The sequence below is a fragment of the Phragmites australis genome, chromosome 10, assembly GCF_958298935.1.
Source record: "Phragmites australis chromosome 10, lpPhrAust1.1, whole genome shotgun sequence".
Taxonomy (NCBI): Eukaryota; Viridiplantae; Streptophyta; class Magnoliopsida; order Poales; family Poaceae; genus Phragmites; species Phragmites australis.
In genome coordinates, this window is record NC_084930.1 from 28,496,345 (window position 1) to 28,519,620 (window position 23,276).

The window sequence follows — 23,276 nt, forward strand, 5'->3', positions numbered from 1 at the left end:
TTTATAAATTTTTCCTATACGGTTTCTCATATAAGGTTTTTAATGAGGCAATATCTATTTTGTTCCTTCCATTTTCCCAAATGATTTTTGGAGGTTTTAATATGATCCAAAGATCATAATTATTGCTCTCTAAGCTCACCAATGAGTTTTCTCATATGACCTTACAATGAGACAATAAATGATATATACCATATCATTTTCTCCTTATATTTTTTCATTGGATTTTTAAAGAAGTTTTAATGGTATATCAACATATAATATATTATTTCTTCTCATATTTTTCCCACAGGGTTTTAGAGGAGTTTTTAACAAGAAGTTTACATACGAGATAATTGATGAAGGGGGAGTGTTATAAACAGACACCCTTTTCAGATAAGCATGTGATCAATTAACTATCTAACTAGCAGTTAGTAAATAAAAAGACACCCTTTAAAGAGACAACCAAACTACCATCTATTTACTGTGTATATATATAAACAACATCTATCAATAAATAGAGTCTTCAATCTCTCTATCTACTGTCTCTCTACAGTCCTATTCTAACAATTTTATCTTGGCTTGAGTAGGAGCGAGCCGTCCCTTTGGCAACCAGATCATCAGCCGTTGAAGTCACCGCGAGACCTGAGTAGGCCCCACGTGTCAGTGACAATCCCTTTGTCTGCGGCCTTCGGCTACGGCAGCGCAGCGATTGGCGGTGCCACAAGGTGGCCTCGCGGTTGACATGTGGGGTCGGATGTTATGTGAACCCACCCGTCGGTGGGGGTACTCTGTCGCTGGAGTGGACGTAGGGAAGAGCTGCTAGCTCGAAACGGGGTACGAGGTACGGCGTGTTCGGAACGGAAACGGCGGGCTTCCTTCTGATCTTCTTCTCAAAACGCGGTACTGACGGTGGGGCCCAGCTGCCAGATACCAGTAGTGGAGTACCGCACCGGCCGTTGAGCCGTGTCCCGGAACGCACCGGATCTTCTGGATCCGTGTTCGTCCCGGAAGGAAAACTGTGGCAGCGCAGGATCATTTTTTTTTTTTTTTAGAAACACGAGTACAACCGAAGGCGTCTGCTGTGAATGGGTACATAGTCTATAACTGATTTTTTTTTAGTCAGACGTATAAAGAACAAACATAAAATTTGACTCCTGTTAAGTAAAAAAGATACCATCACATCCATTGATCATCCAAGCCTTCTCGCAGGACCAACAATTCAACGTGACAAGTGACAACGATGCGGGATCGGTGCACTTTGCGAAGGAGGCTTACGGTGGGCGTGCACACGGGTGCACCGGACACGTCTGCACGCTAGCATCTCCACTCTGTCGCTCCGGTGGGGGACGCGTACGTGTTGGGCTACACCGAGCCACCAACACATCTGCGTTACGTGTAGGCCGGTTGGTCTCCTTGCTGGGGAACTTTAGCTAACTTTGGAGACGTTGTTTCGACCATGGCTCGGTTGAGGATGCATACAGAGTCTTGCGGTTCTTGCTGATACAAAATTGTGTACACGACTACATGGATACGCGCGCATATGTATCCGTTAATTTACTTGTAGTAGTTCTTCAATTACAACCAAAACAGGCTCGCAAAAATACAGGCACCATCCAAGCCACCGTCCGTGTGTCGCCACGGCCATCCGTTCAGATCACTCGTTCGCTAGCTAGCTAGCTAGCCGGACGTTTCGTTGTTGACGACGGTGATGTTGAGCTTCCTGAGCGTCTCGAGCGCGATGAGCTCGTTGGCCCTGTCCGTGGGGTGGTACTCGTCCCAGAACACGTGCTGGCTGCGGTCCTTGCACAGCGTGGACAGCGGCGTGCAGGTGAGCGTACGTGGGGCGGATCCGCCCCAGCGAGCAGCAAGGCGCGCACGAGTTGTTGAACCCGTACATGCAGGGCCGGTCGATGAGGTCCTGGAAATAGTCGTACGCCTCCCGAAGCAGAACGTCGTGTTTTTTTATCAGTGTGATCTATTTTTCACTGGCGGAGCTTAATGGAGACCAAGGGGGGCCTTGGCCCCTCCTTATCTTTAAAAAAATATTTAGTAATGCACAGTAAACATGTATTTATCAAGTAATAAATTAGTTTTTTACATAAGTTTGTTGATGAATCTTTGAACTGGCCCCCTCTTAATTTTTGTTGAAGCTCCGCCACTGCTATTTTTATAGTTTTTTTAAATATATGGTCGAGCGAGACCGCAACGTGGGTGTCTGCGCGAGTGTTCGGGCTCGAATGTGAACTGGCTCGAGCGCTCGCACCGTGCGAGCGCCGTCCTTGCCAACCTGGCTAGCGTCTGGATGCGAAACGTCGCGTTCGGGAGCGACTCCGACAGCCACGCCAGCAGCGCGCCTGCCTGCGCGTTGAAGCTCCGCGCCAGCTTGTTGGCCAACTCCTGGCACCCGCTGGAGGACGTAGGTACCGCTGCAGCGGGATGCACCCCATCGGGCCCAGGCCTAAGAAGGTCAGCCGCCGCGCGTGCAGCAGCTTCAACTGCGCCTCAAGGGTGTCGACCATGTGCTTGACGAAGGTGTCGCCCGTGTACGTCCACGAGTCGGAGTAGATGGGGAGGAGGTAGTCGTTGATGAAGTCGTTGGCGCTCATGGCCACCATGTAGTACACCTCGCCGAAGAACTTGTCCGAGTTAGAGAGGTAGATGGGCTAATCAGGGATACACCCTTGGGTATCCTCTTCTTCATATATATAGTTGATACAATACATTGTACAAAGAAAGAATCACACCTGATCCGGAGATCCTGGCCAATCGTCCATGTCATATCTATTCATAAGCATACTAGGAAACTATCTCTAGTTACTATCTTTACATTCCCCCTCAATGTCAACCGGTGAAAACAAGATTGAGATTGTGATGCAACCGATTCAACATGTATTTAGTAGCAGGTTTTGTAAAGGCATCAGCCACATGATCACTAGAGGATACAAATCGAACTTCAAGAGCCCCGAGTGCAACCTTTTCCCTGATGAAATGAAAATCAACTTCAATATATTTCGTTCTGGCATGGAACACCGGATTTGCTGTCAAGTAAGTCGCACCCAAATTATCACCCCACAAGATGGGTGGTCGTGGTTGTATAACTTCTAGCTCCTTTAACAAAAACTGAATCCATGTTACATCAGCTGTTCCATTTGCAAGAGCCTTGTACTCCGCTTTCATGCTGGACCGAGATATAGTGGGTTGTTTCCTCGAGCTCCAAGATATCAAGTTTGGGCCGAAGAACACTGCAAATCCACTAGTAGATCGACGATCATCAACACAACCAGCCCAATCAGCATCAGTGAAGACACTGAGCAACATCGACTTGGAGTGATGTATTTTCAGTCCAGTTTTGAGTGTGCCTTTGATATATCGCAAGATCCTCTTCACCGCTTCCCAGTGTACATCAGTGGGTTTAGCCAAGAACTAGCACACCTTATTGACCGCAAAAGAAATATCCGGTCGGGTGACAATCAAGTATTGCAGACCACCAACCGTACTGCGGTAATATCTTCAGGAGGAAGAGGCTTGCCACAATCAGCAGACAATTTATTAGTCACCAACATGGGCGTTCAAATGGCCTTACAATTTTCCATATGAGCACGATGAAGAAGATCATTTGCATACTTATGCTGGCTCAAGACTATGCCCCCTGAATTGGGAGCCACTTCAATGCCAAGAAAATATGTGAGAGGCCCAAGGTCCTTGACTGGAAATGAGGAAGACAAATTCTACAGAAGCCAATCAACAGCCTTCGGACAGGACCCGACTATAACAATGTCATCGACATAGACCAACATATAAATCGAGATGCCGTCATGATGAAAGATGAACAGAGAAGTATCGGCAACTGAAGGCCGGAAACCAAGCTGCTGAAGTTTGTCATTGAGCCGAGAATACCAGGCACGTGGCGACTGTTTCAGACCATAGATGGAACGCTGAAGCTTACACACAAAGGATCCTCAAAACCCAGTGGCTGCTGCATATAAACATCTTCATCAAGGAAACCATGCAAGAAAGCATTACTCACATCCAACTGACATAGATGCAAACCTCGAGACACAGCAAGAGACAACACCAGGCAAACAGTAGCCAGTTTCACAACCGAGCTAAAAGTATCCAAATAATCAATGCCAAAGCGTTGTGTAAAACCCCGAGCAACCAAGCATGCTTTGTATTTATCAAATGAGCCATCCGGATTTTGTTTGGCCTTAAAACCCATTTACTTTCAACAACATTGATACATGAAGGCCAAGGAACAAGAACCCAAGTCTTGTTGAGCTGAAGAGAGCGAAATTCAGACTCCATAGCCTGACGCCATGCCGGATTAGAGAGGGCCATGGAGTGAGTGGCTGGTTCAACCAGGAAAGCCTTGCGATATGGATTATAGTGAACCGTATCATCAGTTTGGACCTTCAACACGACAATGTTGTCTTTACGATGTTGACCCAGGGATCGGAGCAGGGGGCGATGTCGACTGCTGCACAGAAGGCACACGCAAGCCGGGTACCTCTGCAACCATACTCAGAGCTAGGTCATCGCTGTTGTCAGATTGGTTTGTTCCCGACGTGTCCAGCAACGGAGATTCAGGCGAGGCTGATGCAGGAGAGTCTGGATCCCTAAGCTGCCCATCAGACACAGGCTGGACTTGAGGAAGGAGGACAGCCGGAGGGTGTGGCACATCGTTGGGACAGAGGCCAGACACGACAATCACCCCTGGGAGAGGCTCGTTGATGACACCAGGCTGCAAAGAGCAATCCGCATCAGAAGTATTAGTAGGCAACAATGACATGTTATAGTTACTCATAGGGCCATCCTGGACAACTAGCTCATTGGTAGGAAATGACACATGAGAGGCGAAGGTGGATAGGTTAGGTGCTGAGTCCGAATTTGATGCAAAAGGAAACCGGTTTTCATCAAAGATTACATTGCGAGAAATATAAATACGGCCAGTTGAGTGATCAAGACACTTGTAGCCTTCATGCATAGGACTATAACCAAGAAAAACACACATTTTTGACAGGAATTCAAGCTCGCGAGCATTGTATTTCCGAAGACTAGGCCAACACGCACATCCAAAAGCACAGAGAAAGGAATAATCTGGTGAAATTTTGAGAAGGCGTGTGAGAGGAGAGACATCACCAATGATCTTGGTTGGCATACGATTGATAAGAGAGCATGCTGTGAGGAAAGATTCATCCCAAAAACGAACGGGAAGAAAGGAGTGTGCTAGAAGTGCAAGGCTGGTTTCGACAATATGACGATGCTTTCGTTCGGCTATCCCATTATGTTGAGACGTGAGGACAAGACACACGATGAGAGATGCCGACCCGCTGAAAATAGCGGTGAAGTCGATGATACTCACCACCCCAATTAGATTGAACACAATGAATTTTAGTATTCAATAAACGCTCAACATGGTTTTGAAAGGAATACAAAATTTGCTCAACGTCGGACTTGTGTTTAAGCAAATAGATCCATGTGAAATGGTTATAGTCATCTACAAAACTGAGGTAGTATAGGAAACCACCAACTGAATGTAAAGCTGAACCCCAGACATCAGTATGAATTAATTCAAGAGGCGAGGAAGTACCATGAGTGGATTGTTTATAAGGTAATTGATGACTCTTAGCACGCTGACATGGATCACATATTGATGAATCAAAACAAGTGGAACATGGGATTTTATTGGACCTAACAATGGACTCAATAATTTTATTGGAGGGATGACCTAGGCGGTGATGCCACTGATCGGCAGACACCTTGACTCTAGAAAAAGCTTCAGGATGACTTGTAGATGACGACAGCCGGTCAAAAGGAATTGGATAAAGACCCCCTTTACTCCTACCGTGTAGAAGTACTCTCCTCATGCCCTTGTCCTTGACAAAAAAAGAATCAGGATGAAATTCCATGAAAACATTATTATCGGAAACAAGCTTATGCACGGAAAGAAGATGTTTGCTAAGCCGAGGAACATGAAGTATATTGCGAAGAGCAAGAGAACCATGTGGGCCGGAAATCATGGAATGACCAACATGAGAAATCATCAAACCTGTACCATTAGCTACTTGCACTTGGTCCTTGCCGGTGTAGCGTTCTTGCACAGTAAGCCTTTCAAGATCGTTGGTGAGATGGTCAGTGGCACCAGTATCAACATACCAATTTGTGTCAACATTGTATGCGCCAGTGGATGCTGAGTTTCCAGCACGCTGATCATCAGACTGGTAGGCATGGTTAAAGCGATGATGGCACCGCAGCGCTTCATGCCCGAATTTGCCGCAGACCTGGCACTTAGGCCTGGACCGGCCCCCTCCCCTGGAGCCACGACCGCGCTAGAACCCTTGCCCTCCACGACCACCCCCACCACCACGGCCACCATTGCCATCATGGTGGCGAGGGTTGCTATTGTTGTGGATGTCACCGGTGCGGGTAGCGTTGTTGACACAAGAGGTGAAGGAGCTGATTTGAGTGTGTTGCTCCTGCCGTGCCTCAAAACTGAGAAGAAACACGTAAAACTCGGTTAAACTCACCGGAGCATTATACACGGAGAGGGAGGCCATGAGGGGATCAAACTCTGGCCCAAGATCGGCCATGATATAGCCGATCACTTCTTCGTCGATGAGGGGATGACCAACGGTCACCATGGTGTCGGTGTAGGATTTCATCTTCTGGAAGTACTCGGTGACCGACATGTCAGTTTTCTTCAAAGTTGACAGTTGGCACCAGATCTACATAACACTAGCCTGGCTTTGCGCTGAGAACATAGAGTGCAGCACTGACCAGACGGTGGCAGACGTAGACTTGCCGAGCATCTGCCCAAGGATCTCCTCCGTCATTGAGGAGAGAAGAGCGTCGAGCATGCTCTGGTCCGTTTGGAACCACTGTGCGTACACGGGGTTAGCTTCTTCAGGAGCACCATCACTGGAGCCCTTCACAGTGCGGGATGGTGGCAGGATCGAACAGTCGACGTAGTCGTAGAGGTTTTGGCCACACAGAACAGGAGCCACTTGAGCTTTCCACAGGAGGAAATTTGTGCAAGAGACGCACGGTGATGAACAGGGGCGAAGCCAGGATTTAAATATGGGAGGGGCCAATTAGACATGGAGGGGGCCAATTAGATCAGGAATTAGATTAAACTACAATTAACATGTGCTGATTAATACTTTATTAGTTGAATGGCAGCTCTGTTAGGGGGTGCCAGGCCCCCTCCGGCCATGCCGTGGCTTCGCCACTGATGATGAAGCTGCTGAAGGAGGCGGTGGGGATGGTGGTGGATGATGCCATGCGGAAAAAAAAATGAGTAGGAACCGGCTCTGACGCCAAGCTAGAGAGGTAGATGGGCTAATCAGGGATACACCCTTGGTATCCTCTTCATATATAAAGTTGAAACAATACATTGTACAAAGGAAGGATCACACCTGATCCTGAGATCCTGAGCAATCGCCCATGCCATATCTATTTATAAGCATACTAGGAAACTATCTCTAGTTACTATCTTTACAGTCCGCCACCGCGCTGCCAAAATCTTCTCGCGCATGAACACCTGCGTGCCCTGGAACAGCTCGATCTGCTTGTACAGCGAGAACCTCTGGATCTGCACGCGTGCAATTAAACGAGATCACTAGTTGGTCAGTTTCTTGCCATGTCGTTAAACTGTTAAAGTGCGGTGCGATTACCGAATGGTTGGTACTAGAATGAATTAATGGCTTACAAAGAGGGACGATGTCTCGTTGAGGATGCCGCCGCCGCCGGAGGCGTAGTTGACGCCATTCTTGAAGATGGCGTGTCAAGCCTGCAATTTACCAATGAACGACATCAGAGTGGAAGCTCTCCTCTGGACGGAGACGATGAGCTGGGAAACATCTAACGGCGTCTGCTTTCTCCTCTTTTACCGTTTTCGGTAGTTACTGTTTACCGTTTGAGTTTTGTCATAAAAACAGTATTTACCGTCAGCTCTGTAAAAGGCTATAAAGCCTGGATGGCATGTGTGCCGTGAACTTGAGATGGATTAAGATGAACTCTAGTTAAAGTAGAAGTAATATAGATGCTCCTCGTGGTTCCATCTCCACGAACTATCCCCAAATTCTTGCTTCAAATCCGTTCACTCCTCTAGATTCCCAAGCAAGGCTGCTTCCGATCTTGACAAATTGGTATCAGAGACCCTCGGTTCTTGGCGGCGATGGCGGGATTGGGATTCAAGCGAGGGAATTTTTTTTTCCGGAGCCGATCTCTCGATCCAGGCGGCGGTAGACCGATCTGAGTACGTTATAGGCTAAGGTTCCGATCCCTGTGGTCGTGGTAAAATCCCTGAACCTGTTACTCAGATCCGATGACGAAGATCGACACGAGCTCAGAGGCGATGGCGGCGGTGGAATCCTTGCGCACGGACCTGCAAGGAACTCAAGACAAGGTCATGCGCATGGAAGGCAATATCTCCGACATCACTTCCACTATCACCTCGATGGAGAAGCTGCTGACTAATATGAATGATGCACTTCTTCGCCTCAGCGGTGATTCGGACAGGGACACCCCCTTGAAGTTGTATGCAAAGCATCAAAGGCCTGATTCCAAATCCCACAGTGCGAGTGTTTTTGAGGTACTTGATACTTCTGCTCCTCACTTGCTTGAGATGGAGGGCACTAGATCTGTTAATCACTTCAACCTTTCCATTGCCCGTCCCAAACTTGATTTCCCTTACTTCACTGGTGAGAATCCCTCCGGTTGGCTTCGTCAGTGCGAGAAATATTTTGATCTAGCTTCAGTCCCTATGGAGATGTTTGTTCCCTTAGCAACATTGCATTGTCAGGGTAAGGCTGAGCACTGGTGGCGTGGATTACGCATTGATGCAGCCAAACTTACATGGTTTCAATTTGGTAACATGGCTATTAACAGATTCTCTGAATTTAGTGTTTATGATGTAGTCGAACAGTTCCATTCCCTGCGCCAGACAACTACAGTCTCAGCTTATATTGATGAATTTGAGCAAATCATGGCCATAGTGCAGACTCAACACCCATCCATGACTGAAGAATATTATGTCAAGAGTTTTGTAGGAGGTCTCAAAGAAGGCATCAAACATTACCTCAAACCTCATCGACCTCAATCCATTGGTGATGCTTATTGGATGGCTAAAGATTTAGAGAGAGGCCTTAATCCAAAAAAATCATTCTCTTACTCCACCTACAGCCAACCTAAATCATTCCCCACACCCTCTCCTCCACCCCCAAAAAACCAACCTACAAATACACCTCCTACCCAAATTGATACTACTACTAAACCTCCCATATTAGCTGTCAAAGCTAGAGAGCCAGCCAGATGTTGGGGTTGCAATGAACTTTACACTCCTCAACACAAGCAAGTATGTAAATTCCGCAGAGCAATTCATGCAATGACTGTAGACCCTGAAAATTGGTTGGCTAATGAACAAGAGCTGGAAGATGCTAATGGTCATTCTTTCCAAACTCCTCCTGACAGTCCTTCTGAATTGCCTCACTTGATGCTGTTATCTTCACAGGCTCTTAATGGTTCTTCATCAGTTACTACATTCTGCTTATTGCTGAAAATTGGGAGCAAAAATGCAATAGCCCTGGTGGATAGCGGTAGTACTCACTCTTTTATGAGTATTTCTTTTGCTGTCAAGGCCAACTGTCCAATTACTCCAGTGGTTAAGCAATCTGTGAAAGTTGCTGGTGGGGGCACTCTTTCAACCAATACACATGTGCTGAATTGTTCATACAGTATCCAGGGAGAAGAATTTTGCACCACATTTTCTCTTTTGGATCTCAAAGGCTATGATATAATCTTGGGTTGTGATTGGATTTACCAACATAGTCCTATTGGATTGGATTTACAGAAAATGGAATTCTCGATCACTAAGAATGGTTGTAAACAGGTTGTATTTCTTGACTACACTAGACCCCATCAACCATGTTCTATCCATTCTACCCAACTGGAGAAAATGCTTGGAAAAAGGGTTATGGGCTATGTGCTCCAAATCAATCTTATCACTAATCAGCAGTCAACTTCAGTTGATCTTGAAGACACCACTCTTACCGACATTTTATCCAAATATGCTGATGTTTTTAAGGAACCTGAAGGGTTACCTCCAGTCAAAAATTGTGACCATGCCATCCCTCTTCAGCCTGGTTCAATTCCTCCCAATTTGAGACCTTATAGAGTTCCCCAAAAGCAAAAACAAGAGGTGGAAAAACTTATTAAACAGATGATATCTTCTCACTTCATCAGGCCCAGCACTAGCCCTTATGCAGCTCCTGCAATCCTAGTCAGAAAAAAAGATGGATCTTGGCGCCTCTGTATGGATTATAGAAAACTAAATGCTCAAACCATTAAGAACAAGTATCCTATTCCAATTATTGAAGATCTTCTTGATGAGCTATTTGGGGCTTTTATTTTCTCTAAATTGGATTTGAGGTCGGGATATCACCAAATCCGAATGCACGACCAAGACATTCCTAAAACTGCATTCAGAACATTCATGGGACATTATGAGTTTGTAGTCATGCCTTTTGGACTTACTAATGCCCCAGCTACCTTTCAATCACTCATGAATTCTATTTTTGCTGATTACTTGAGAAAATTTGTCTTAGTTTTCTTTGATGATATTCTCATTTACAGCAAAACTAGAGAGGAACATTTTGTCCACCTCCAAATGGTCTTAGATCTGTTAAGAACACATAAACTCTCAGCTAAGCTTTCTAAATGTGTTTTTGCTGTCCCTAGTATTGCATATTTGGGACATATAATCAGTGGAGATGGTGTTGCTACAGATCCCAACAAAATTGTCACTATAACCCAGTGGCCTACTCCAAAATCAGTTTCTGAATTGCGAAGCTTTTTGGGACTAACTGGTTATTACAGGAGATTCATCAAAGGTTATGGTCAAATTTGTCGACCTTTACATGATGTCTTAAAGAAATCTGGTTATTTCTGGGGTCCTGAGCAAGCTACAGCCTTCTCCTCTCTGAAAATTAGCATGACTTCAGCCCCAGTTTTGGCCCTTCCCAATTTTTCCTTACCATTTGTCTTGGAAACTGATGCTTGTGGTTCTGCTCTAGGTGCTGTCCTTATGCAACAGGGAAGGCCCATTGCTTATTATAGCCAAACTTTGGGACCTAGGGCTGCTGCTCAATCAACTTATACCAAAGAGTCTATGGCTATCTTAGAGGCTCTCAAAAAGTGGAGGCATTATTTTTGGGTGGTGAACTGATAATCAAAACAGATCACCAGAGCATTAAATTCATGACTGATCAAAAACTCTCTGAAGGTATTCAGCACAAGCTCATGCTCAAACTTTTGGAATTCAACTATAAAATTGAGTACAAAAAGGGCAGAGACAATATAGTAGCAGATGCCCTATCTCGAAGAGATCTTCATTGTCATGCTATTTCTATGGCCACACCCTCTTGGATTTCAGATGTTCAAAATTCTTACAATACAGATGAGCATTGTCAGCGGCTCCTAACAGAATTAGCTATAAATTCTGCTAGCTCTTCAGTTTTTTCCCTTCATGATGGCATTTTGAGGCACAAAGGAAAAATATATGTGGGTAACACAGCTGAATTGCGAACTCATCTTCTGTCCATCTTCCATGCTTCTGCATTGGGGGGACATGCTGGAATTAGAGCCACTTATCATAAGCTGAAGAATATCTTCTACTGGCCTGGTATGAAACAACAAATTGAACAATTTATTTCTGAATGCCCAGTCTGCCAACGTGCTAAAGTTGAGCATTGCTCCTATCCTGGCCTACTTGATCCCTTGCCCATCCCTGACATGGCTTGGACTCATATTTCCATGGATTTTATAGAGGGTTTACCAAAATCTAATGGATATGATGTAATTTTGGTCGTGGTGGACAGGCTTACCAAATATGCCCATTTTATTCTTCTCTCCCACCCTTATACAATTCACCATGTTGCTCAGCTTTTCATTGACCATGTCTTTAAGTTGCATGGACTTCCTATTGCTATTATCACAGACAGGGATCGAATCTTCACTAGTCAACTTTGGCAAGATATATTCAAGGCTCTCAAAGTTTCACTGAGGTATTCTACAGCTTACCATCCACAATCAGATGGTCAAATTGAACGAGTTAATCAGTGCTTAGAATCTTACCTCAGATGCATGGCTTTCAAAGAACCAAGAAAATGGTCCAGTTGGATTCCTTTGGCTGAATGGTGGTACAACACAAATTACCACACATCCCTCAAATTTACTCCATTTCAAGCACTCTATGGTTTTGCCCCTCCCCTCATTAGTGAAATCCTGGTCCCTGGTCCTGAATCATCAGCCCAGGAGTTCTTGCAACAGAAAGAATGGACTATTCAAAAACTAAAGGAAAACCTTGCTGCTGCTCAAGCTAGAACAAAGAAATATGCTGATAAGAACAGATCAGAAAGATCTTTTGAAGTGGGTGATATGGTCTATCTCAAATTACAGCCTTACAGATTAACTGCTTTTGGAATCAAGTCATCTCTCAAGCTGACAACAAAATATTATGGTCCATTCAGAGTCTTACAAAAAATTGGCAATGCTGCATACAAGCTTCATTTACCTGATTCAGCTGCTATTCACTCAGTTTTTCATGTCAGTCAACTCAAAAAGCACGTTGGTCCCAATGCTATTCCTCATGCTGACCTTCCTATGGTTGATGCACATGGCCACATTAAAGTTGCTCCTGTCGCTGTTCTTCAAACAAGATCTATCCCTAGAGGTGATAATCTGGTTACTCAATGGCTTGTTCAATGGCTTAACCTCCCTCCAGAAGATGCTACTTGGGAAGATACAAATGTAATCAAGACCATGTTTCGCTCATTCCACGATTCCACCATTAAATCGTGGTTTCCCAATTGGAATCCTTGAGGACAAGGATTCAGTTAGGGGAGGGCATTGTCAAGCCTGCAATTTACCAATGAACGACATCAGAGTGGAAGCTCTCCTCTGGACGGAGACGATGAGCTGGGAAACATCTAACGGCGTCTGCTTTCTCCTCTTTTACCGTTTTCGGTAGTTACTGTTTACCGTTTGAGTTTTGTCGTAAAAACAGTATTTACCGTCAGCTCTGTAAAAGGCTATAAAGCCTGGATGGCATGTGTGCCGTGAACTTGAGATGGATTAAGATGAACTCTAGTTAAAGTAGAAGTAATATAGATGCTCCTCGTGGTTCCATCTCCACGAACTATCCCCAAATTCTTGCTTCAAATCCGTTCACTCCTCTAGATTCCCAAGCAAGGCTACTTCCGGTCTTGACATGGCGTCCTCATCCAGGGACGGGTCCAGGAACGCCGCCGGCCTCGCCAGGCCTATCTTGTCGCCCACGATGTTGGCGACGCTGCGGCCGTTGCAGTCTTGCAGAACCTGTCGTTGGGCATGCCGCGGCCAAAGTCGATGCCGTACCACGGTAGCACGGCGCGGGCCAGGCTCTTGGTCAAGTAGTTGTTGTTGCCCACGTCCGACAGCGAGTTGCCGAAGATGAACTGCACGACGTCGCCGCGGCACAGCCCAGGGGCATCACCACGGCCAGGGCAACGAGGGAAAAATTTATCGGCGATAGAATTCTGATATTTCCGATATTTTTGTTTTATCATCCGGGTCCGATAAATTTCTTTTATCACCTAAAATTTTTATTTTTTTAAATTCTCACCTTGTAGTACACTATTACACACTATTATTGTATTTTTCAATCAGTGATACTCTCTTATTTCTATATTATTATGTGTAGTTTTTTACGTTAAATAGTTTGGAGACGATTGATGTTATTTTCTATAGAAATTGAGCCGTTTTTTTTCTAAATTTTGACCATTTTTTTTCCTATCACCGATAGAATTCCGATAAATCCGAAAATCCCATTTATCTGTGGCATCCGATAAATTTCTGCTATCGATAAATAAAACCCTCCGCAACAGCCAGCGGCTTCCTCTCCCAAGCCATCGATCTCTCCGGGCGCGAGGCTCTGTCTCGAGGAGGTGGCCAAGCAAGCAGGCCTCTTATTCACAGTGCAAATCTGCCGGGTGCTTCTAGAGTTGATCAGGACTTGACTTGATTTGCATGGGCAGGTTTGGAGGTTCGGGATGATGATCAGTTCTATGGGAGGGGAGAATGCAACTTAACATGTCTTTTAGTACATATGATATATCTCGATTATCTATTCCTCTCACATGATACTTATCTATCTATTAATATTTTCATTTATCTTATATTTTTTATTTATCTCTTTCATATAAATCTTAATATAAATGAACAATCATAATAAATTATACGTTTGCATGTTCTTGTAGAATTTTTATGTGTGAAGGTTTGATGCACCTACCGACCCGCGAAAGTGCGAAGCGTGGGAAGGAAAGCTTTGAGCTTTTGGAGGCAAGTAGAGTTGGCCTAACATGATATCGTCTACTCGTTTTGTCGTTGTCAACCTGGAGGTTTTCAACCGTTCAGAGGGGTTTTGGACGTGCTGGATTTGACATGGGCTCAAATGAACTTTCCCTCCTACCAACTCTTTAGCCCTCCTGAAGCTAGAGCCCGGTGGTGACTTATTTGCTCTGCTTTGTGTTTTATTAGTGGAATCTCTAATTCTTTACTACTTAAAAAGATGTAGAGCATCTGTCCACTCCCCCTACATTCCGCTCCTGTAAATCTCGCGTGTTTCGCCCCGATTCCCTTTCTCTCCTCTCCGAAATCGCTCCCCACATCGCTCCTCTCCAAAACCCTACACCTTGCATCTCTCCACTCAATGCCTTCGACTGCCACTGCCTCCCGCGCCCGGCCTCACTCACACCCCATTCCTGCCCCTTTCCACCTTCGGCCCAACCTGTCTATCCCCTCCTCAGTCGGAGCCGGACTAGAGCCCGCTGACACGCCTTCTTCTTCCCCACGGCTGACTGCCTCCGCCAGAGCTCAACCCCCTTCATCGACCCGCCTCTCCGGCCACCCTCTGACCAAGCCGACCCCACCATGATGTCCCCCTCACCGAGGTGAAGCTCCCCGGCCTCTTCCCCCTCCCTCTCTCCCTCCGAATCGTGCCGTCATCGTCGTGCCCGACCCGCCGCTGCCATGGGCTCGCCGTCAACCTAACTCTGACCAGTCCATGCCGTCGCTGACCCCCAAAATGGGTTCTTCGTCTCACGCTGGACCTCTTGGTACCACCCGTCGATCGGACCTCACCGCCATTTGCCATCGGCGAGCGATCAAAATCCGATCAATGCCGAATCCTCTCTCCCCCTATGCTCAGCTCTGGGAAGAAGAAAGAAAGAAACGGTAGCTTGGGCTTTGGGGAAGAAGAAAAAGGAGACCGAGTGAGCCGACCTAGGAAATGAAGAGGGAGAGAGGAAGGCAGTCTGGGCCTCTGCCTAGCCTAGCCGAGAGAAAAAAGAAATGCTAGCACCTGTGGTTGGCCCATTAAAACAGAAGAAGCTTTTTTCTATTGTATTTATGTGTGTGTATATATATGCTAAATATATACAAGTACGTATGAATGTACGATGTACATAAGACAAAATGCAGACGAACAAATTACACTCTTGTTCTTATCTCTACTACTTAAAAAAGCTATACTAATTCCGAAAGTCTTCACGCAGTCTGCCCTCCCCTCCCGCGCCCTCCCATGTGGGTCCCACGGCCTCCCGCATTCTCTGCACCGAGTCCCGTGCACTCCCATGTCTGACGTACAAAGCCCGCACAACATACTAATAGTACTAACAGGATTATCAAGGTATTGAGGATTGCAAATATTTTGGCAGAGCAACTACAAATAGAAATAGGGAACCATGATTTTCAGATTCAAAATTTAAGATATAAATTTTAAATGAACAAAATTTCGAAGCTGTTGAATTTGTTTATCGAATTTACGAAATTTTCATACGCTTATTAATTCCCTGAAACCCAAAAATGTCTTATGATAACGAATAGGAGGAGGATTAGTCTACAACTCTACATGCATGAGCTTACCCAGCATCCAGAAGCACATCCAGAATCTATTATCCCGTTGTAAGTATGCATAGATGTGACACCGAAAAGGCATTAATTAACAAAGGAGATGTTTGAAAAATGAAGAGTGCCAGACTGTTAGGGTTGTCAAATATCCTCCTTCCTTTCTTTATGGGAAAAAGGATAATAAGCATGTTCTTCAAGAGGAACATTCATAAACCTGAGCAATGTGTTTCAAGCAATGGAATGCAGACAATTATTCATCTGTTCTATTTCTATTGTACATAGTTAATAATGTTTGGAAACAAATTTCTAATATCTGGCTGTCAAATTGGTAAAGACAATGAACTTGTAGTCAAGCTTCTTCGCCGAACAGCAAGGCGGCCAACTAAAAGCAGCAAAACGATGGTGCAATAAATCAATGGGAAAATTTGCTCAGTAGCAGTAAGAGCACGTGTAAAAATGCAAAACACCATCCAACGTGCTCAATTGGGCATACATTCAACAGTAAATCAAATGACAAACATGAGCATCCGAGTGTAGAAAAAGAAATGCATAACGGTCACATCTCCTTTGAACCAAGCTTTGCACAATATTAAAACTATTTAAGAAAATAGTGTCATTTACCAGAGTAACATCAAGCACGCAACACATATAAGAAATAATTTGTTCAACCAAATGTTCAGCAATAATTTTATTTTTATTAAAATCAATCATGCAAGTAGATGGCAAGTTTGACATGTAATTCAGAATTGCAATTGCATTTCCAGGCTCATCAGGAAATTTCATAATTTATCAATAGACTATCATTTTCTCTTGCTATCATGTGTGTAAACCAGTAGTACCAACTCTTTTGAAGAGTTTCAGGTCATAGCCCCAGCCTCATTACATTATAAAATGAAGTAATCAAGTTTCGACATAACACAAAATGAGATAGGCAAGAATAACTACTCAAATGGCACACACAGAGCCACATTCAAAGGGATCAGTTTTACACAAATCACGGACATGCTTGATATGTGGAAGATAGTGGCGGCATCTCCTACTTGTAAAGTAAAACTGAGCACCTCTTGAAGCCCTTTTCTCTAGCTCAAGCAACCTATGCTGCTCTGCAATAAACTTAGTACTGTCATTATAAGTTCCACCTCAAATCTCATTACCTCCAGCATTTTCACATTTAGTACAAAGAAAGGAAGAGAGACAAAAAAACTGGAAGTCGATGACAAAAGAGTAGCTGAACAGTTAGCACTATGAACTACCAATGAAGTATTATCACCTGGATGTACAGCTTCTCCAAGCAAGGAAAACATCTCATTAAGTTGATAACCATATCCAGGTTTAGAGCATAAATATTGATAGCTAAAATCTTGGCACTGCACACAGCTGTCGTGAAGCTAATAACGTGCAAATCCTAAACTAAACACAGAACAAAACATTAGGCCATCTCTACAAATGCAAATAATATGAAATTTCTCTATGCATGCGGAAATGCAGTAGGATGCCTCCTGAAGGCAACGAGAAAGAATACTACAGCTACCTGAAGTACTGTGGTGCCAAATGTGAATTTGGAGTTGTAATCACGATTATAAAGGTAGTCCAAGGTCTCCAGTTTGGGTGCCGAAATCACCGATACATGTGGCAATACAATACTCAAATTGGAGCAACCTTTCAAGCGAAGGGGCATCCTCAATGATGAGTTGATTGAGTTCCTCTGAATAGACGTACAAGCCAATGCTTACACGGCTAGGGGAGTTGATCCGTATGGAACGGAAGCCATAGCTGCCGTTGAGCAGCAAGCACTACAGGACAGGGCAGTTAGCTATGAAGCTGTGCAGTGACCCCTCCGAGATCTCAACTCTTTCAAGCCCGAGTTGCCGGAGCTGGGGAAAGAGAAGCGCTTCCATCGCGCCGTCCGGGAGGCGGCATTTGCTGATGGTGACAACACGGAGGGTGGCCGAGAACCGGAAGGCGGAGGCCGGCAGCGACACCTCTGGCGTCCGCGCGTAGAGCAATTCACCAACGTCGAATTCGAGCTCCTGGAGGCTATCCAGAGCCGGGGACCGGAGCCAAACGTCGACCGCCACGGGGCAGCGGTGGAGGTGGAGCACGGGCGCGGAGAGGCGGGGGGGGGGGGGTGCGCCTCGAGGATCCCAGAGATGAGGCCGGCGAGAACCTCATCGTCGGCCGGGAGGCCGCTGCAGTCGAGGTTGAGCGGGGCGCAGAGCCAGAGTCGGCGCCACCGGGAGGCGAGGGTTTGGGCGCGGGCGGCGTCCTTGGTGGGGAGGAGGGAGATGATCTCGCCGAGGACGGCGTTTGGGAGGCGGCTGATGTGGTCGACAAGTTCCTCCGCTTCTCCTCCGGCACCGTGCGGTGGTTCTTGGCCGTGGGATTCTTCGGATTCACTTGTAGGTTTGGGGTAGGGCGCGTCCCGCGGCGGCTGCGGTGGGTGCGCCGCGCGCGGGAACAGGGCTGAGAATTCCTCCGGTCCCAGGCTCTCAGGTGAACCCGTCCTCCTCTTCTTGGCAACGGGAGCCGCCGGGCGGTTCCATCTCCATGGTCGGCGGCGAAGCGTCAAGAGAGGGGCCGAGCAAACGTATTCCGGGAAGGAGAAAATTGTAGGTGCATTTGTAAATACTTTTCTGGTTTTTTATTTTTTAAAAAATATCACTTGAATGACAGTTTTAATGATATTTTTTAATTTTTTAGTAGCAAATTTGCAATAACATCAGGAGTAGTGATTTCTTTATAATTATCCTAAAATTATACCACTGACATCAAAGAGGGGAAAATTCAAGATTTGCCACTTACAAGGTAGGTGGTAAATTGTTAGTGGCTAAGACGATTTCACGTATTAATGATTTAGGAGAATGGATATTTTTTTAAACGGTAAAAAATTAAGGATCCAGCTAACAGCTGTACGTGCATCTAAATAGACTTCTGTCCATACAAACCTAATTGGAAAATTACTTGATTAGTTAGTTTCTTAATCAAACCATCTACTAGATTAGGCATCCACGTGTGGCAATGCTCGGGTTAAGCCCACTGCTATTTGATGATGAATGCGGCCACACTCTTGTTTCCTAGCACAAGACAAAGGCAAAGCTGATGTGGTTCATCTCTTTTTTCTTCAAAAGGTAAAATGTTCATATATTGACATGATATGCGTCTCATATAAACATGATATGATCACATGTTATGAAAAATGCGAATTTTTATCTCTAGTGCTATTCATCGTATATGATAATATATGGTGATCGGTCTCCATATAACACACAACACACAAAATTCGCTCAATTTCAAACAATTGCCTCACAAATATCTAACTGATATGTGCACATATCACATATCTAACCTGTGGTGTACATAGCATTAGAGTTTAAACTAAAAAAACATACATAAGCAGACAAGCTCACAAATCACGTAATAGAGTGTGAACTAAAAAATTCATATAAAAGGCTTATCATGTATAAATGAATTTCTTCTGAAAATGCATAATTGATAAGTAAGATATACTTATAAAATTTATATAAAAGACCTGTCATGTGTAAATAAATTGCTTCTAAAACTGCATAATTGATAAGAAATATATGCTTATAAAATTCATATAAAAGACTTATCATGTGTAGATGAAATGCTTCTGAAAATGCATAGTGGATAAGCGAGATATGCCTATAAAATTCATATAAAAGGCTTGTCATGTATAAATGAATTGCTTCTGAATTATGCAATATGCTTATTAAACTTCCGGGTATTAAGCTTATTCATTGTAGAAGATAACTCAGTTAATATGTGCTAAAGTTACCTACACAATAGTGCACATGTGCCTACAGGATCTAATATGTCTACCTACGTACAACCATTAATATGCTTATATAATATAATTAGATTTGGTTGCCTACACTAAAATGAAACATCAGTTCATCATTATGAGAAAAAAAGAAGTATGGAACATAAACCAAAGAGATTTGTATGGAACAGAATATGGAAAATGATGAACCAGTGAACAAATCATCAGAGCTAAAAATCCAATGTAGTAAATTAGTATGCACTGTGTAATTCCTAAACGCAAATAAATATTAGGACATAAGCAATTTTTTTGGGTATAATCTTCAGAGAAATTGGTGCAATCTAAAAAGCAAATCGATTATGCAAATTTCAAAACCAAATCTATGATAATCTTAAGGCAATTGGATTGAAACATCTTCTAGGCTAATTGGCGCATCAGAAAAGCAAATGATGATGGGCGACACACCGACCTCCACTGTCGGCTTGATGCACTGCCCCTCGCCCTGTACCGCCACCGACATGATGAATCCACAGTAGTTTCCCAGCGGCCAGTTGGTGAAGTCACCGCTGCCCCTGGGGCTACATCCCAGCGTGCATCCCCGGCTAAGGGGATGGGTTGCGGTGAGGTCAATGGCGAACTTGCTACCCTTGGATGCGGGGATGGAGGACTTGGCCAGGGGGACAACATGGTCCACGCCGGGGATGAGGAGATCGAAGTTGTAGCCCAGTCTATCGAATGCACCTACGACGTTGCGCTCGCGCCATCACTTGAGGCGAGCCCATGGGCTCCCAAGCACTGTCGCCGGCCAGGCGGAGGACGAGCCATGCACCAGGGTTGGAGCGGCTCACGCGGTTCGTCCTTGGCCAGGGCATGAACGTTGTGACCATGGACACCATTGCCACGGGGGAGTCTGACAGGTCGTGCATCGTCACCGACACCCCTTCCACTCCTTCCCCACCACCTCGCGCTCCAACGAATGTGGAGGGGTGTGCCATCCTGGAGCCCCTGCCAGCAGAGGTGGCAGTTCAACGCCACCTGGAAATCAAATCGATTTTGGGACGAAAACAAAGGGGAAAAGGCAAATCAAAGGAACTCACCTTCCTGTGAGCCACTCCTTGCTTTAGATTCCCCATTCCACTGCATCAAAACCGAGTCACATAAATCCACCTCCAAATCCAAAAATCGGAATCGTATTGGGGATGTGAATAGGGGGAAATTGCTATGGCCCCCATATCCTCAACGAGTGCAGAGTGCTCTGACAGAAGAGCTTCACAGGAGAGCAACATCGAGCGAGAGGGAAGGGAAGCATGTGAAGAGATAAGGCCAACGTGGGACCCACCTTTTGGTGGCTTCCCCAAGCATTATCAGATGGGTCACTCGGCTAAATAGCCTAAACGGGTGTGGAGCAGAGAAGCCATCGCAACGTGCGTGTCGTCTGTGTTACGGACACACTCTCGAAAACAAGTTTTTGCCAAAAATTAAATGCCCCCCCCCCCTCAAAAGAGTGGGCTTATCATATTTGACACCTAAAATATATTTTTTTATTAAGTAAGATCTAAAATATTGCCACCTTTTAAATTTTCCACTCTAGGACTCTTTTGCCTATAGTCCCACGTGTTATAGCCTCTTCTTCGCCTCTCATCTCCCTCTTCTGTAATGCTGTCAAGAAGAAGGCAACGGCGTGACCGCCACTAGAGGTGACATCAGACTCCGCCGCGGACTCCCTCCTCGCTAACCTGTTCGAAGGGTCTCGACGGCAAAGACAGCGTAAATGTAGTTGCATCTCACACAGTGTGAGAAACCGTCTAAATTGTATTCTAACAAATTATTAAGTCGATTATTTACCTAATCATGACCACAATGATTAACCAAAATCTAATCCCGATAGTCCTGGTATGTGTTTTATGTTTAAGATCGGAATGCATGCCTTTTCAACATGTTCATCATATTGAGGCATAATAAAGAGAAAGTAACTAAAATTATATTATAAGTCTTTAGGTTACTATAGTTTTTCATCCATTAACCAAAACGAGCGCTAGGAGGATAAAAGAACAGTTTCACCTTCTAGCCGCTTAGAGATACTACACATCGAAAATTAGAGTTTATTACAACAAAAGATAGGTGGAGCCTTTTGCCCAGAGGTACCACCCCAAAAACAACATCACCGAGTAGATGACACTATTCTCGTCTGTTGTCAACATCGACGGACGTGAAGTAGCCAAACACTAACTCTTCCTTACCTGCGTAGCAAAGCAACGTGAGTACGAAGGTACTCGTAAGACTTATCCATAATGGGTACATATAAAGACTCTAAGGATAATGCATTTGAATGAATTAGCAAGGAATCGACCATAAGGTTAAGTGAATTCATATGCAAGAGCAAATTTGACATAAATGTGTGAGCAACTACACGCTAACCCCTTATACCTCCTTATCCATGGTCAACAACATAAACATACATGAATTTGAAATATCTCAACTCATCATCAACCATTTCTCAACATACCATAACATCATTCCACATTGAACTCTATGATTGATGTGAATGGACAAAAGTGTGCTAATAACCGAGAGCGTGATAATTTAAATTGATCTTACAGCCTGCAGAGGGTACATCATTACCTACATGACACGAGGACCATTCGGCTTGTGCGACCCGCTAAAATCCACATAAGGGGTACCTGTGACAACTTTTTTCAATAAGCCTCAACCATTTGAATATGCACCTCTATATCATCTAGACCTACTTACTGAACAAACTAAATACCTCTACAAGCCTATTATGCCCACAACACCATAGACTCGTATGTCAAAGGGTCACAACTACAAATGTATTCAGCTCATCCGTCCTTTAGCTGGATATGTGGTAAGTACAGAGAGGTACTAAAGCTAACTGTAACAAGTAGCGATGCTTAATTGATGGAAGCAATCTATGACATTCAGGTTCAATTCTTGACCTACCCCTAACAACGCCCACATCTCGTCTCATCCTCACAAACTATTCATCCCAACATCATGATCATCATGAAAGTAATTAAGTCTTATAGCTCACAACGATGGTTGAACCACTGCTCGACTTCTAGCAATGACTTATGCATTTCTAAGCATCTCAGATAACTTTTAAGTTAGACAATGACATGTTATACCCAGGTTACAAGGATAGAAAACATCGATAAATCAAGGTAGGAGTGATGCAACAACATAGGTTCTACCCACATAACCCGACATCTACTCACTATCACGCACAACATACATAAAGTGATAACTTATCAATTTTGATTCCACATGATCCAAATTATAAGGGAAAATACTTAGATGCTTGCATTGGTGCTCAGCTTCACAATTAACAGCAGCAAACTCCGAATTACCCCTGATCACGCTCCAGTCATTCGTTCTCTAAGTGAGAGCGCATGCAATGCGATGAGTATGAAAGAAGTGCAATAAGGTATGCTATAAGATGAATAAAGAACGAGCATGCAATACAACAAGCTAAAGTACAAATATAGAATAAAGAAGTCTTTTGATCCAAATGACTTCTGAAATTCTAACAGAATACCAAGTTCCAGATTGA

At 44.6% G+C, this 23,276-nt stretch overlaps 1 protein-coding gene, 1 non-coding gene and 1 pseudogene across 2 annotated transcripts; all 3 read right to left on the bottom strand.

Moving 5' to 3' along the window:
- Positions 1–1,656: 1,656 nt before the first annotated feature.
- LOC133930207 (GDSL esterase/lipase At1g74460-like) lies at positions 1,657–15,990 on the bottom strand (annotated as a pseudogene).
- Positions 6,464–6,602, bottom strand: LOC133883794 (small nucleolar RNA Z247). The gene has a single exon (XR_009903002.1). It is a non-coding gene; the product is annotated as a small nucleolar RNA Z247 (small nucleolar RNA).
- A 1,492-nt stretch (positions 15,991–17,482) lies between the features above and the next one.
- Positions 17,483–20,631, bottom strand: LOC133930208 (uncharacterized). The gene is made up of 2 exons (XM_062376876.1): positions 20,447–20,631; positions 17,483–18,557 (listed from the first exon to the last, which is right to left on the bottom strand). The coding sequence occupies exons 1-2, from the start codon at positions 20,629–20,631 to the stop codon at positions 17,738–17,740; spliced, it is 1,005 nt and encodes a 334-aa protein (XP_062232860.1). The 3' UTR covers positions 17,483–17,737.
- Between the last annotated feature and the right edge of the window lie 2,645 nt (positions 20,632–23,276).

Excerpts from the sequence above, each read along its gene's own strand:
- LOC133930208 (XM_062376876.1), bottom strand. The coding sequence starts at position 20,631 with ATGCACGACCTGTCAGACTCCCCCGTGGCAATGGTGTCCATGGTCACA. Across the intron at positions 18,558-20,446 it reads GCGCGAGCGCAACGTCGTAG|AAAAGTATTTACAAATGCAC; the intron begins GTGCATTCGATA and ends ATAAAAAACCAG.